At 37.9% G+C, this 13638-nt stretch overlaps 2 protein-coding genes across 2 annotated transcripts; both read right to left on the minus strand.

Moving 5' to 3' along the window:
* Window positions 1-447: 447 nt before the first annotated feature.
* On the minus strand, window positions 448-6008 carry chic1 (cysteine-rich hydrophobic domain 1). Its single transcript, XM_043258047.1, has 6 exons — window positions 5848-6008; window positions 4719-4773; window positions 3668-3823; window positions 3207-3263; window positions 2703-2762; window positions 448-1828 (listed from the first exon to the last, which is right to left on the minus strand). Exons 1-6 carry the CDS (start codon window positions 5988-5990, stop codon window positions 1778-1780), a joined length of 522 nt encoding a protein of 173 aa, XP_043113982.1. The 5' UTR covers window positions 5991-6008; the 3' UTR covers window positions 448-1777.
* A 2059-nt stretch (window positions 6009-8067) lies between these two features.
* On the minus strand, window positions 8068-10809 carry cdx4 (caudal type homeobox 4). Its single transcript, XM_043256821.1, has 3 exons — window positions 10200-10809; window positions 8532-8677; window positions 8068-8428 (listed from the first exon to the last, which is right to left on the minus strand). The coding sequence occupies exons 1-3, from the start codon at window positions 10633-10635 to the stop codon at window positions 8195-8197; spliced, it is 816 nt and encodes a 271-aa protein (XP_043112756.1). The 5' UTR covers window positions 10636-10809; the 3' UTR covers window positions 8068-8194.
* Between the last annotated feature and the right edge of the window lie 2829 nt (window positions 10810-13638).

Raw genomic sequence — 13638 nt, forward strand, 5'->3', positions numbered from 1 at the left:
CAATGGGTCATTTCTCTCTTAAAAAGCAATATTACAATCACAACTTTAAATGCTACGTATCTATCTAATTTGAATTGCTTCCATTGTTAATATAATTCTTTAAACTCTAAGGATTACAGCTTTTTTTAAATCTGTTACTGTATAGTATAAAAACCATAAGAAAAGCTATACTTGTGTACTATAACACAGACAGTAATCTCACATTAAGTGAATAAGAAAAATAAACCTTTGCATAAAAGTCAACTACCATTAAAAAAATGGTTTACCTCATGCTTTAATTATTACGTATTAACAGAGCAATGAATGGCCATATTTAAAAAAATATATATATATATATATATATATAAAATAATATAAAGGTCATTTTTATTTAATAAGGTCACATTTATGTTTATATTTTTAAATATGGCCACATATTTACATATAAAAGAATGTAGTTCAAAAACATCAAAATCAGGAATTTATTGAAGCTTTCCATAGGATTAGGTAGGGACAAACATTTACAGGTACTTTACCAGATTCCTTTCTCTCCATTAGATTGCTAGGCAAAGAATCGTTCCTCTTAAGCACAGCTCCCTCTCAAATCGTCTACAGAGGCACTCGACTAATGCAGTCATGTCTACAGTATATGGAGCAAAGATGCCATACAGTTACAGAAAACAGATGAGGGGCAGTTTTAGCCATTACATATACAACGCTGTGACTGTAGTTACCCCAGGAGTAGAACCCCAGGATACAGTGTCCTTGAACACAACTAAAACACACAATCCAAAATGAAGCTGTACTGAAAGAACAGAAACAAAACATGAAAACAAAAAAAAAAAAACACAAGGTACAAAGTATATTCCAACAAAAACTTGAAGAGGTAAATATCACTTGGTGCAAAAATGAATGACACATTACTCCTGGTAACAAATTTTGCTTGATTGGCATACGTTAATCGTTTTTAAACACACTACTGGTGACACTGTAAAACAGTATCCCGAACCTCCAGGACCTTGTGTGCTCAAGTGCAATTTTCAGCCCTAACTCGAGTGGCATCTTGTACGTATATTTTATGGCTTACTGGGTAAACAGGTCCATATAAACTGTAAAGTTACAGAGACACGGATTATAAACAAACTATGCTACAATAATATCTTGGCGAAAAAACTATTAACCAGCTAAATTACATAATGTAAACATGGTATACCACACTGTACATCCTGTCCATGATATTTACAAGTCAGTTCATCGACTTCCCCGTGTAGTAGACAATCTCAAAAGTGCCAGATCGCGCTGCTGACCGTTCCTCTAGAAGCTAGTTCAAACATCTGCCGCGCTAGCTTCGAAAGCCCCAACGTTCTGAAAACATTAAAACAACACAATTCCAACTCCTGCGCTTCCACGTCCGATTTAAAAAAAGGTTGTCCTTTAACATAAGGCAAATTCACACCATAAGGTGCCTTGTTCGTAACAATACCATAATATAGTATGTGGGGAGGACTTGATGGCTCTTTGGGGGTAAATGCACTTTTTAAACAGTATCAGAGTTTGCATTCTTCCCGTCTCTTGTTATATGTAACAAAACAAAGTCCAACAAAGGAGCGCTTCTACTACATCAGGAAATGTGCAAAATCTGCTCTAAAGCAAAGTGACAGTGTTGCGAAATTCTACTGTACAAGGTACTGGGAGAAGGGGTCTTGTAGAAACCCAGTGAAGACCCTCAATCCAACATATATACAAGGCACTAAGGAGAGGAATGAAGGGCCTTCCACGAGGATCCAGCAGAAGTCCTTTAGTCAGGTCTGAATATAGGATATTTTGGTAAGAACTCTATAAGAATAACCTGTAGACAGAAAAAAGACCATGTTAAGGAAGCGCGCTTGAAGGGGGAAAAAGCATTGCGATTTACAGCCTTATGATCTGACTTTAAGAGAAAAGCAAAACTCCAGAGCAAAAAGATCAAGTCAAATTAGCCTTTTAGTTACAAATGAAAGAATCGCACGATAAAGATGTTTGTTCAGAAACCGCTTCTTCAGCTTTTAACAACCGTTTAAGTAATAGACACTATCGTTCAAATCTTCAAACTTTTTTTTTTTAAGAAATTATACTAAATTTGTCAAAAGTGAGAGCAAATACATTTCAAATGTAAAATATTTCACAGTATATTTTCACAGTAAAATAGTTTTTCATCCTACATTCCAATTAATATAATTCAAACTGCAATAATAATGAACAAAAATACAGCTAACATAAAACATAAAATATACTAATAAACAACATGATTTATGAAAATTAATAAAAACTATTTTTGCAAATAAACTTCATATATATATATAACATTGTTGATTATCAAAACAAATATTCACTTAGAAGTATTTCAACCATAAAATGAACTTGTTTAAAACTTTCTGTAAAATATTTGAATGATTTTACAATTGTTTACAGAACAGAAAATGTTATGTTTTTATTTAAATTTTAAAGTGAGTCACAGGCTAAAAATAATACATAAGAGACATTTATTCAAAAATCAGTCATCGCAAAATCAGACGAATGCTCTCTTTCCCTGACTTTCTTTTAGAGTTTTAATTATTGTTAGACGTTTAACTTTATGGTTTTATTATTTGCAGTAATTAAGATAGCAGCTTACAGCCCTGAACTGAAAAAGAACCTATTTACTATTAATTACTGTCATGAAAACACAACATCCACCAACTTACGTATTCCATCATGTTGTTGCTCTCGCATTTTCTCTTACTGAGCTTCCAGTGCAGCCCCAGCTGAAGGCGAGACAGGAAGACACTGGTTAGAAAAGCTGCGCCGTAGATCTTTAAATTAAACGCAAGCACTTGAGATGCTCAGACACACTTTACACGCAAGGGTTAGCCGAGGTCAAGCAGTGGTCAGCGATTAACTGAGTTTCCTTAACATGTCTGCACCGCTACTGGCTGTCAGTCAAAGCTTCGAGACACAACAAAACGAACGTGGCTTTTTACTGCTGACCTTTCCACAGTCTGGTCAGCCTCTGCACTATATCAATGCATCAGAGCAAAATGGCTGCGAGGGCAACAGGCATTTGACAGGGTCAAATGTTAGCAGCCATTTTAATGATCGTTATCCACCACACACCGAGACCAGAACGGCTCTCAACATGGCAGCTAAATTGGAGATGATCCGCTGACCTTATCTTTATGCGTCCGAGATTAATTCTGCAATGAGCTTACCTTGTGATACAATCGGTTGTTTTCCCATTCTAACAATTTCTGGATGGATCTTCGCGTCTGAAAACACACAAACCAGAATGAGCTCACACGAATGAATAATTACGCACAAACAAAAATAGAAACACGCAGGTTTTTATGCTAATCACCCTGTCAAACACATGCTTAAATGCCAATAAAACTCTCAGGGCACGAAGACTTCAGAGGCATTTATGGACCGAAGCTCACAGTTAAGCACCTTGTAAGCTGCACGTCGTGGCCAATAACTTAAAATTTGCAGCTGTAAAATCGCCACCTTTCCTCAATTCAACAAGCCATGACTTCTGACATACATCAGTTACACACGCAGTCCGTTACTTGCCTCCTCGCTAAGCAGGTTTATTTATTAGGTGTTCAAATGAGGCAGTAAGTAACTAATACAGATTAATGGGGGAAGGATCGGTCAAGTCTGAGGAAGGACTTACTCTCTTGTTGAGACATATGACAGGCCACAGGCTGCAGCCCACCGTACAGCAACAACACAGGCAGCCGCAGAGAAGCCATTTCACATTGACCGGCAGGTTCTTCTTCAAACAAGCGTCTACGCGATTGACGCTCGTCTTGAACTCCTCCGGAGCAACCTAGAGCAGAAAGGAGAGAAGCGAAACATAAGCTAGTTAATGATTGCGTGTGCGCTGTCAGGGAATATTTAAAGAAATAGAAATGTAGAAAAAAATAAAGAGTAGTAAAAAAATTGGATTTCCGTATAAAGTCATTGGATTTTTTTTTTTTTTTTATGTTCTATGTTTGCAGATGTTCTCTGGAGATCTTGCAATTGCGCGCTTGTAACTTGCCAACCAAGCTCTGACACTCTCAGGGCAAAGGGAGGACAAAAAGATGAGATAAGCCCGTGGCCTGTGGCTGCGCCGTCTAAACAACATGAATGGCTGCTCATTCCTCTCTGGGTATGTACGCCATAAAACCGGGGTCGTAATCTTTTATGACAGGATGCAAAGGTCTCTTTGCAAACAGCAAAAGAACTCGGAATAAAGCCCAGCAGGCCTGATCTGCACCCTTCAGTCATCATAATCCTGACCTCATCCATCACATGTCACCCTGGGTCACAATACTGGATCTCCGCTTTATTGCCCCGCACTTCCCTCGGCCTGCTCTTCCCCCTGCAGCCTTTTTGTATTTCTGCGTCCGACCCAGGAAGCTTCCTATTCTTGTGGACGGCAAAGTGTTTCTTTCATTATTTTGCTTCTGGGAGCTGTGTCCTCCCAGCGCTGGGATCCCTGCCTAACAGAGCCCCGGACGGTTTACTTATTGACAGATTCCGTTGCAAAAATTCAGCAAGCTTGGATCAAAACTATTTAAGAGATTTCATCAAGGCATTCTGTATTAATATGAAAGTCTCACAGCATGGTGAATTATGGTGCAAGGTCAAAAGGGAATTTTTTTTATTCACACCTAAATAACATATAAATAAAATTTTATACAATTTATTTTGTAGATGTTAGAGTTAGAAATCATTACCTTTCCTGTGAGAACGGAGGGAAACTCGGTGTCGAATTTGTTGCTTAGTCCAAACCTGCGAACACAGATTTTTAAAAAGGTTATGATTATGAGGGAAAGAGACGTTAAAGGTCATTTCCACCACTTAACAAATACTACAATATATTGGTAAAACATAATTATGAGACAAAATGCTTAATAACTATGTAGTAACTCTTATGCTAAAAAGTTATTAATTAAAAATAATGGAATTATGAGACATTAAGTCATAGTCGTATGATAAGAAATATGACGATTTTTAATTATGTGATAAATTATGGTATAAACAGTCAACTGACTTTGTAATAATAACTTTTTATCTCATAATTATCACAATATACACGTTTAATCTCTTAATTATTGATGTTAACCATAGCATGTTTTTACTTATGTGGCAATTACCATACCAATAAAAGCTGTGTCATGACAGTAAAAAAAAAAAAAAAAAAACTGGGCTCATTTCAGTTAGACATAAATGTCATTAAGGACTTGAAAACAACACAACACCGACACGACAAAGGGAAAGGTTTAAGTTCTACTTTTAGCTTGAATTGCCAGAGAATCTGAAGGCTGTGAGTGTCTGTACAAGTAATGTCTGTCTGTTTGTGATCCGTTGAAGTAGGCTGTCCCATGTTAAAAAACATCACGTTGTTTACTCCATTAAATAATAAATAACTCCGAATCTACTCGATTCTGGTGATTCGACTCGAGAAATCCGTGCGTAACTGAGAGTTACAGGCGTACTCGTGTCCCATAAAAGCGACTGCATTAATTAAAAGAGATTACTTCAGCATACGTACAAGTACAGTAACCCACAACTTCAAATTAAAGCAAAGATCCTAATGAGTTTGAGTGTGGTTACGGGGCAGCCTTTATCCGCGGCCGGCAATAAAACCATAAATCTCTGCGCTAACAACAAGGCTATGGGTAAAGAGGGGTGATTCTTCCGCTTAAAATCACAGCCAGGACACAGCTGGAGGAGCTCGGCCTACGAGTATTTTGATAGCACAACTTGGCGACAAAAACATGCAACGGGCTTAGCATCGAGGCTACACACGCAGACACGAGCTAACAGTGACTAGCAGCGGCGCGGATGCATTCATACGCTTACACGGTGATGTGACCGGCCCCGCGCATGACCACAGGCTCGGGACAGTATCTGACGAGATGTTCTTCACTCACAATTCTCTCATCTTCTTCTTCTAACTCATAAATGGTATCAAAGTCCGCCATGTTGGGCAGCAGGACGCTCATGACGTCTCAGGCGCGGCGCCGGTGACGTCATCACAGCGGTGCTGCGGAGGGCTCGTCATCGCAGCGCACTGCTCACGAAACGGCTTTTTGTTTTTTCACATAGATATCATACACTATATCGAAACACTGCTTGGGGTAAAAGAAAAGAAAAGAAAAAGTAGCTAAAACAAATCGCACCAGGTCTCTATGTGAAGCTTTAAAAGTAGGACCTATTTGTATGATGATCTCATATCTATTATTAAGTTTTTTTGTTTAACTTGTGTTAGTTACTGTTTATTCTAATACTCTACATATTGTATATTCAATAGCTATATCCATATTTTGGAAAGCGGCTACTGTCATGATAATTGAACGTAGTGTAATATGACTGGCATGAAAAAGACTCGCACTGTAAACTAATAAATTACAGCAGAGCCCTGAAACTCTACATTTTATTAATTGTTTATACTTAATACATTAGGCTATGTAAGAGTTCATTTGCATTCTCAGAAATTGTTTTTTTCATTGTGCATTCCAGTTAATCTCTAACCAAACTGCAGCTTGGATATTTTGCTTATGTTAGCTAAAAACAAGCACAATAAAAACATAATAAAAACACGATTTATTTTTTTAACTGAGTTGTCTGCATTATGTATAGCATTTTTTTATCAATTCAAAATATTTTATGCATAAGCTTATGCTGAAATTAAATATTATTTGAGCTGTTTAATTAGTTTTTCAACCCTACTTTAGACTTGCTTACTTGATAGGGTTTTTATAACATGCCTAAATAAAATGAAAACTAAATGGACACAATTTTTAATTCTGTGCAGTTTGTGCACTTCATTAACAGTCCAATCTCCAATGAATTAAGGAAAATATATTTGTTTGATCTCGTTTCTGGGTAATATTGAACTCAATTGTGAATTTTGAAAAATAGAACTAATTCAATATATTAAAGTATATGTTATCTTTTCTCAGGGTCAAGAAAGATACTGGTCAAAATGCTGAAATGATAAAGGCCGAAATATTAGGATGTAGGCCTATTTTTATGTGTCTACCAGACGTTTGATATTTTTCCTGGTTGCTTAATTAATGTTCAGTACAGTGATCATTTGTTTTAATGGTTCATCAAACGAATCTAACAAGTTTCAGAGAAAAGAGAATTGTGCCTCTAATGCTTTAAAATAAAGTCAAGACTGTTCACAGTTAAATCCAAGGCAGGGAAATCAGTGCTGTAATCAAACTGTTGATTTTCTCAATACAAATGAACCTTGCAAACTCTAAATAAAGGAAGCGTGTATACCGATTGTTTTCTTCCCAAATAAGGCTCTTATAGATTAAAAGGTTCCTGGCAGATGTTTATCTATTTATTATTATTATTATTGTAAACCGTTTAGCTATATTTAATCACACGCGTCTGTTCCTTCCCACAATTTATTTTTGAGCTATTATTCGACCACGCCTGCTTTTTATATCGCAAAAATAATACAAAAAAATATATATACACGCCTTTCACAAGACATGCATTTCTATAGGCAGATCTCAGGTTTAAATTAAGCTAGATGCCTGCTGTCCGTCAATAAAAATGCCTAAACCGGATACATATATATCAAGATATATCAAGACACGATAAAAAAAAATTATTGCAAAACTTTTTTTTATTTACACATTGTTGGAAACAAACGTTATACCCGTATCAGGTACGTGACACCTGTATATCACCCCCGTGAAAAGAAAGTGAACGACGTGCGCTTCGGACACAAACTGGAGCATAAAATAGCATCGGTTTACACAGATAATAAAAGTCTAACAGATCCGGGGTGACCATCATTACACACCCCGAGAAACGCTGTACCTGAAGTTTCACTTTATTTACAGACATTTAGATACACTCACCACATACAGAAAATGATATTTATATCTTAATTGAGCAAACACAAACAAACCGTTAAAATATTTAGCCTCTGGATCAGACGAACAAGGTTTTCGTATGGTTTTTCTTTTTTTTTTTTTCATCTTAATTTTAAAAACTATTCTATTAAAACGATATTTGAAGAGCCTCCAGCATTTCGTTGCATTTAAAACGTGATTCCTCTGTTGCGATCCGCAACGCGCGCGCGCGCCTCGACGCCCGTCGTGTGATATAGTTCGTAATCCGCCTCGGTTCGGTCCTTTCAGCGTGTTGGAGTGCTCAGTTAAAGTTGGATCTTTCAAGTTCGAGTTCACTGAGTGACAGTAACTTGCTGTATGTTCCTCATGGATGGTAAGGCGTTCATTCCTGGGGGCGGGTACAGAGATCCGTGTATGTCTGACGGACTCAGCGAGCCTTGCACCGGTAGAGGACTGACGGAACCGGGGTCGCTGTGGACCGACCCTCCGCTGCCGTCAGACTGACCCATTTTCTTTTTGATTAATTTCCTTTCCTTGGCTCTGCGGTTCTGAAACCAGATCTTCACCTGCGAAGACGGAAGGCAAGCGGTCACAGAAAGAAAGAAAAGGTCTGGCGGCGATGACTCGTTCATTAAAAGCAGCCGATAATCTAAAGCGAAGGCTTCGTACCTGTCTTTCTGAAAGCCCGAGGTTTACTGCCAGCTCTGATTTTCTTCTGATTGTGATGTAGCGGTTAAAATGAAACTCCTTCTCCAGCTCCAGCCTCTGGTGGTCTGTGTACACCACTCGATATTTCTCCTTCGTTCTCGTTTTGCCTGAGAAAAACGAAATAAAAAGGGAAAATTCGGAATAATAATTAAATAACAAATTAAACGTGCCATGCTGTTATTAATAAAGCTGTAGATGCTGGCCGTTACAGTAAAGTGGAGGAAGAACTGTTGCACTGCGAGCTATGATTTCTGAAGGTTATAATGATTTCGCATCACATTGAGTTTCTTCCCTTGCATTTCATTTTAGCGATAAATCCGAAGGCTGCTGGGATGTTCGCTCGCTCGCATAAGATAAACTAAGATTGCATCGCTAGATATGCAAATTGAGCTTCTGATCTTCTTTGAGGAGATTTTTTGAACAAACTGCAGAACAAAGAGACGCAAAGACACATACCCAAACGCCATTGATGTGTTAAGAGACAACACACGACTTACAAAGAATTACAGGGAGATAACATCAAAAATCTTTTCCTCAAACTAAGAGCAGGCTGCACTTGTTTGATGTAAAGGCCAACTAGTTATAACAAAACTACAGCCTGTGCAGACTATAGGTATTTCATGTAGGCTAAAGTCATTATAATCACCAGTAATTGGAATTAAAAGAGCGTAACATCTTATTGCAAATAACTTATTGGGAATAAGACTTTCATACATAGAAATGAAAAAAAGGCCGTTTACAGTTAGGTCGTGTAACTCCGTGATTGTTTTCTTAATAATATTTTTTCCCCCCGTGTTGTTTTCACGTGCGCCGGAGACGGGAGAAGTTTTAGTGCCGTGAAATTTGTCACTCTCTGAGGCATAACCCTCAAGAACAGAGACAGAGGAAGACGAGCTGCTGCATATCAAAGTGAAAAAGGTGTTGAAAGAAGTCGCCGCCTGAATATGACAGATAACCCTCAAAACCCGAGACAATGTAACAGGAAAAGTAGACCTCACATCTTGTTTACGGGAGTCGCGCATTAGCATTACAAGCGGCCCTGGCGCCAATTCCCAGCACTTTCATTTTACCACAACTATTTGTCCCATGAGCCAAGGAGCAAATATATTAATATATCTCAGATACTCCGTTTTCGGAACCTTTTTTTTTTAAGGCAATGTGTGTAGAACTAGGTTGTTTTCCTAGGCCTTTTAATTTCGTAATATGTGCCATAAGTCTATTTCAGTAAAACATATCAAGTTAATGCATTTTAACAGTATTGCATTCTTTGCATAAATTGTGTGTCCAAATATCAAACCAAAATAAGAGAAACCGACTATTTAGGTGTTCTTTTTGTTTTGGTTACATTTTAAATTTTACATATTTGTCTAATCATAAACGTGGCAACATTTCGGTACACGACTTCAATTATATTATTTATTCTGCAGCATGGAGAAAATAAATCACAATCATGAACTACTATAATTTAGTTCATTTCGATCGAATCATTGCTCAGTTTACATGTTTAAGGCGTTACTTGATAAACGATCAAACGCGCTCCTTTTTCCGCGTCATGACGTATGTTTTAAATTCTTAGCATTTTTTTGTTTCGTTCATTCGTTTCTTTTTAAAGACATTAGCTGGCCTTACCGGTTGATGAGGACTGCACGGTTTTGCTCATCCACTGATAGGAGTTGCGTCTTTCCCTCTCGGGCGAAAGTTGGCCCACGGAAATGTTTTCAGGCGGCGGAGGCAGCACAGCTGATCCCGGGCCGTGCATGGCATTATAATCTGAGGAGCAGTAGGAAACCTGTCCCGGGGATGAACTGCTCATAGGTGCAGAAATAGTGTTTGGAGGTCCCAGGCTGTAGGCGCCCCAGTCCTCTCTCGGCGCGCCGTACGGAGAGCCCCACGCCCCCGCTGACTGCGCGTGTGTGTCCATGTTGGGCACATGATGGTATCCTGTGAAATCTGAATACTGAGGCGTGGAGACAAAATTTTGTGGTGGAAGACTGATGCCTGATCTTCGCACGGCTCCTTGGTGATACATGCTTCCCTCTTTCTCCAAAAGGTATCCAACGTACATGATTCGAAAGAAACCCCTAAAAAGACTTTTTTAAGGCAACATGCCAGCCATGCATCAAGCCCAAATATCTCTCGAAACCGAGGCCCGACTTTTTCTTTTTTTTTTTTTTACTCAAGCGTGGTATAGTCCAAAACGATCTCCGGGTCACGCGACGTAGTCCTTGACGTGCTTCAATCAAACATGATGTGACTCTGTTGTCAAGGTGGTGGCGGCAAAGGTATAACCAAGCCCTCCTGACGTCAGCCACGACTTCAAAACCTCTCGATTTGCATTCAAATGAGCAGCCAATAACACCAGCAGCGAGCCCTCGGAGAGTCCCCCAGCGCCAGAGTTTCTCATCACCTCAGACTTGCATGCACCCAAAACCACTTCTTCAGTGTTCAGTGTTCAACAGAGCAGCAGACTCACTCTGTAGAGCTTTAAATCAGTCCAATTAAGTTCAAAAGCATCCCAAAGAAGCCGAGGTTTCGTCACATCTGTCTCAGTTTGACTTCAAAGAAGCGAACAAACCCAAAAGTTCAAACCAGGATTTTTTTTATTTTATTTTTATTGTGTTTATATTATTAGACATATTTATTTCATTCGTGTAATAATGCATCTGCATGCATATTCGTTGTACTTATTTTATCAACACGCATTACTGCAATAAGCCATACGTTACATTTAAAGCGCATTTATCGACACGGGTGAAAACAACAACAGTTCTGCCTTATTTTTAATTTTATTGCTGAAAAAGTGTTAATCATAAAAGCGAGATAGGTCGTGACGTGCTTATGGGCAGGCGGCGTCATTCAGCGATTAATGGCCGCTTGAAGTTTTACTGCTCTTTTCTCTCTAATGGAGCTAAACCTGTGGATATGGGAACGCCACATCTGCATAGTACCCATGCCACTTTGTCGCCTTCAGAGTCCGTGCGTATTTGTTAAAGGATGCTCTCGTAAAAGAGGTGCAAAGCGGGAGAAGGTGTCTCGAAGCAAGGCGAACTTTTCACATTCCGCATCCCTCACACCATGACACTCTCGGGTCACACTTCACAGCTAATTCCGGTTTATGGAAATGCGAGGTATCACCTACAGTACACCATGCGACGACAATGTGTCGTGCGTGTCGCCATGTAGTCGAAATGTTTAACGAGTTGTTAATTCATTTTACAGCGAGGTTTCTGGGGTATTTTAATCATTAACATACGCGGACGGTAGCTTGTTCAGGCTCGACTGTCATGTCTCGGATGTGAGGGCAGAAAGGTTTTATCTAATGGCTTTTTGTGTACTGTTACGATTTCTTGCGACCAGAATTAATTTGTCATTACACAAAAAAACCTATTATTATCATTAATGTCGAAGTCATAAGTATATGTGTGTGTGTGTGTGTGTGTGTGTGTGTGTGTATACAAACAATGATTTGTGTGTGTGTTGAACGAATGTAAAACAATACTTGACTATTAACTACTCATATATATATATATATATATATATATATATATATATATATATATATATATATATATATATATGCATTTGTCAACTTGTGTTTTAGATGGTATAACTGATTTTCCAGAATTTATGATCTGATTTCATAAAAAAGTCTTTTGCTTTTACAATTGCATAAAATAAAGTATTTCAAAGAATACACTGTCATAAAATGCACACACACACATTTTACAATCATCAATTAAGGCTAACAAACAAACAAAAAAAAAAAAACAATTATTTAGTAAAAACCAGCACATGCATACATTTCCAGTCATTTTCAATACACCCCCGTTTGGTCTTTATCCAAGTGTTTGTAAAGTGATTTACTGTAACAGAACTGCAGACGATTCATTCCTTTTAGCCTACAGTTTGTTCACTACATTTTTGAAAAACAAACAGCCAATCATGATTGCCATTATAGATCATCCCGTGTCTGTATGATACAGTGAACTAAGCAAAACTAGGACAGATTTTGGCAGATTTGTTATGGTGCAGAGATAAAGCTTTTATGGGTTCAGTCGTTTTTATGCTGCAACCCTCGTAATGTAAACATGTCAAAATAATATTTAATGTGATTTCTGTGCGATAATGATTGACCTTTGAACATAGCCTGCATTTCCTTCAACTCCTTCAGCGACAGAGGGACTGATCATCCAATCAGCACTTCAAAGCTGAACACAAATATATTTATTGCAATTTCAGTACTGCAACATAATATTTAAAGCCGTTTTAAAAAGTGCTAAAAGCAATTAACGTTATGGCAAATTAAGCCAGAAAAATCATGTTGTATCAGCTTAATCTGTTTTTGTGGAAATAATGATTTTATTTAGATGTTCAAGATAGTCTACCAGCTTTTAACCAGCCTGGTCAAAGTCTACTCAGCTGATATGACCCCAGCTATTTTGTAGATTGGCCCAGATAATGACCTCTCGTCTGTGCTAGTGTATAGCTAAAATAGGGCTATTAGGAAATGTAAACTGTTGCATGGCGTGATTTATGTTGGCTTATGTTTAATAATCCATCAGAACGCATTTATATGGGTGACTGATATCACTTATAGACGTAAGATCAGTAAGATGTAAGCCAAAACAAATCCATTATGATGGTGTTAGGTAAATGTGAGCCAGTCTTATCTCACTGGGGTACATTTGTGGCAGTTGCCAAAAATACATTGTATCAAATACATTTTTCTTTTAGCCAAAAATCATTAGAATATTAAGTAAACGTCATGTTCCCTGGAGGTATTTTGTAAATGTCCTACTGCAAATATATGAAAAAGTTTTTTTATATAATAATTTACATTGAGCTTTTAAGGTGATTTTCTCAATATCTTGATTTTTTTTTTTTTTCAAATAGTGTCCTCTCCTCTAAACCATGCATCAATGGAAAACTTTATTTTTTTTATCCATGACGTGTAAAGCTCAATTTCAAAACAATTTCCATTTCTCTTATCACAGGTCACAAATAAGAACATTTTCAGAAGCTCAAAGACCCTCTTTAAAAGGATGTATGCTATAGTTGATTTTTTAAA

Source organism: Puntigrus tetrazona, chromosome 14 (assembly GCF_018831695.1).
Source record: "Puntigrus tetrazona isolate hp1 chromosome 14, ASM1883169v1, whole genome shotgun sequence".
In the NCBI taxonomy this organism is placed as follows: Eukaryota; Metazoa; Chordata; class Actinopteri; order Cypriniformes; family Cyprinidae; genus Puntigrus; species Puntigrus tetrazona.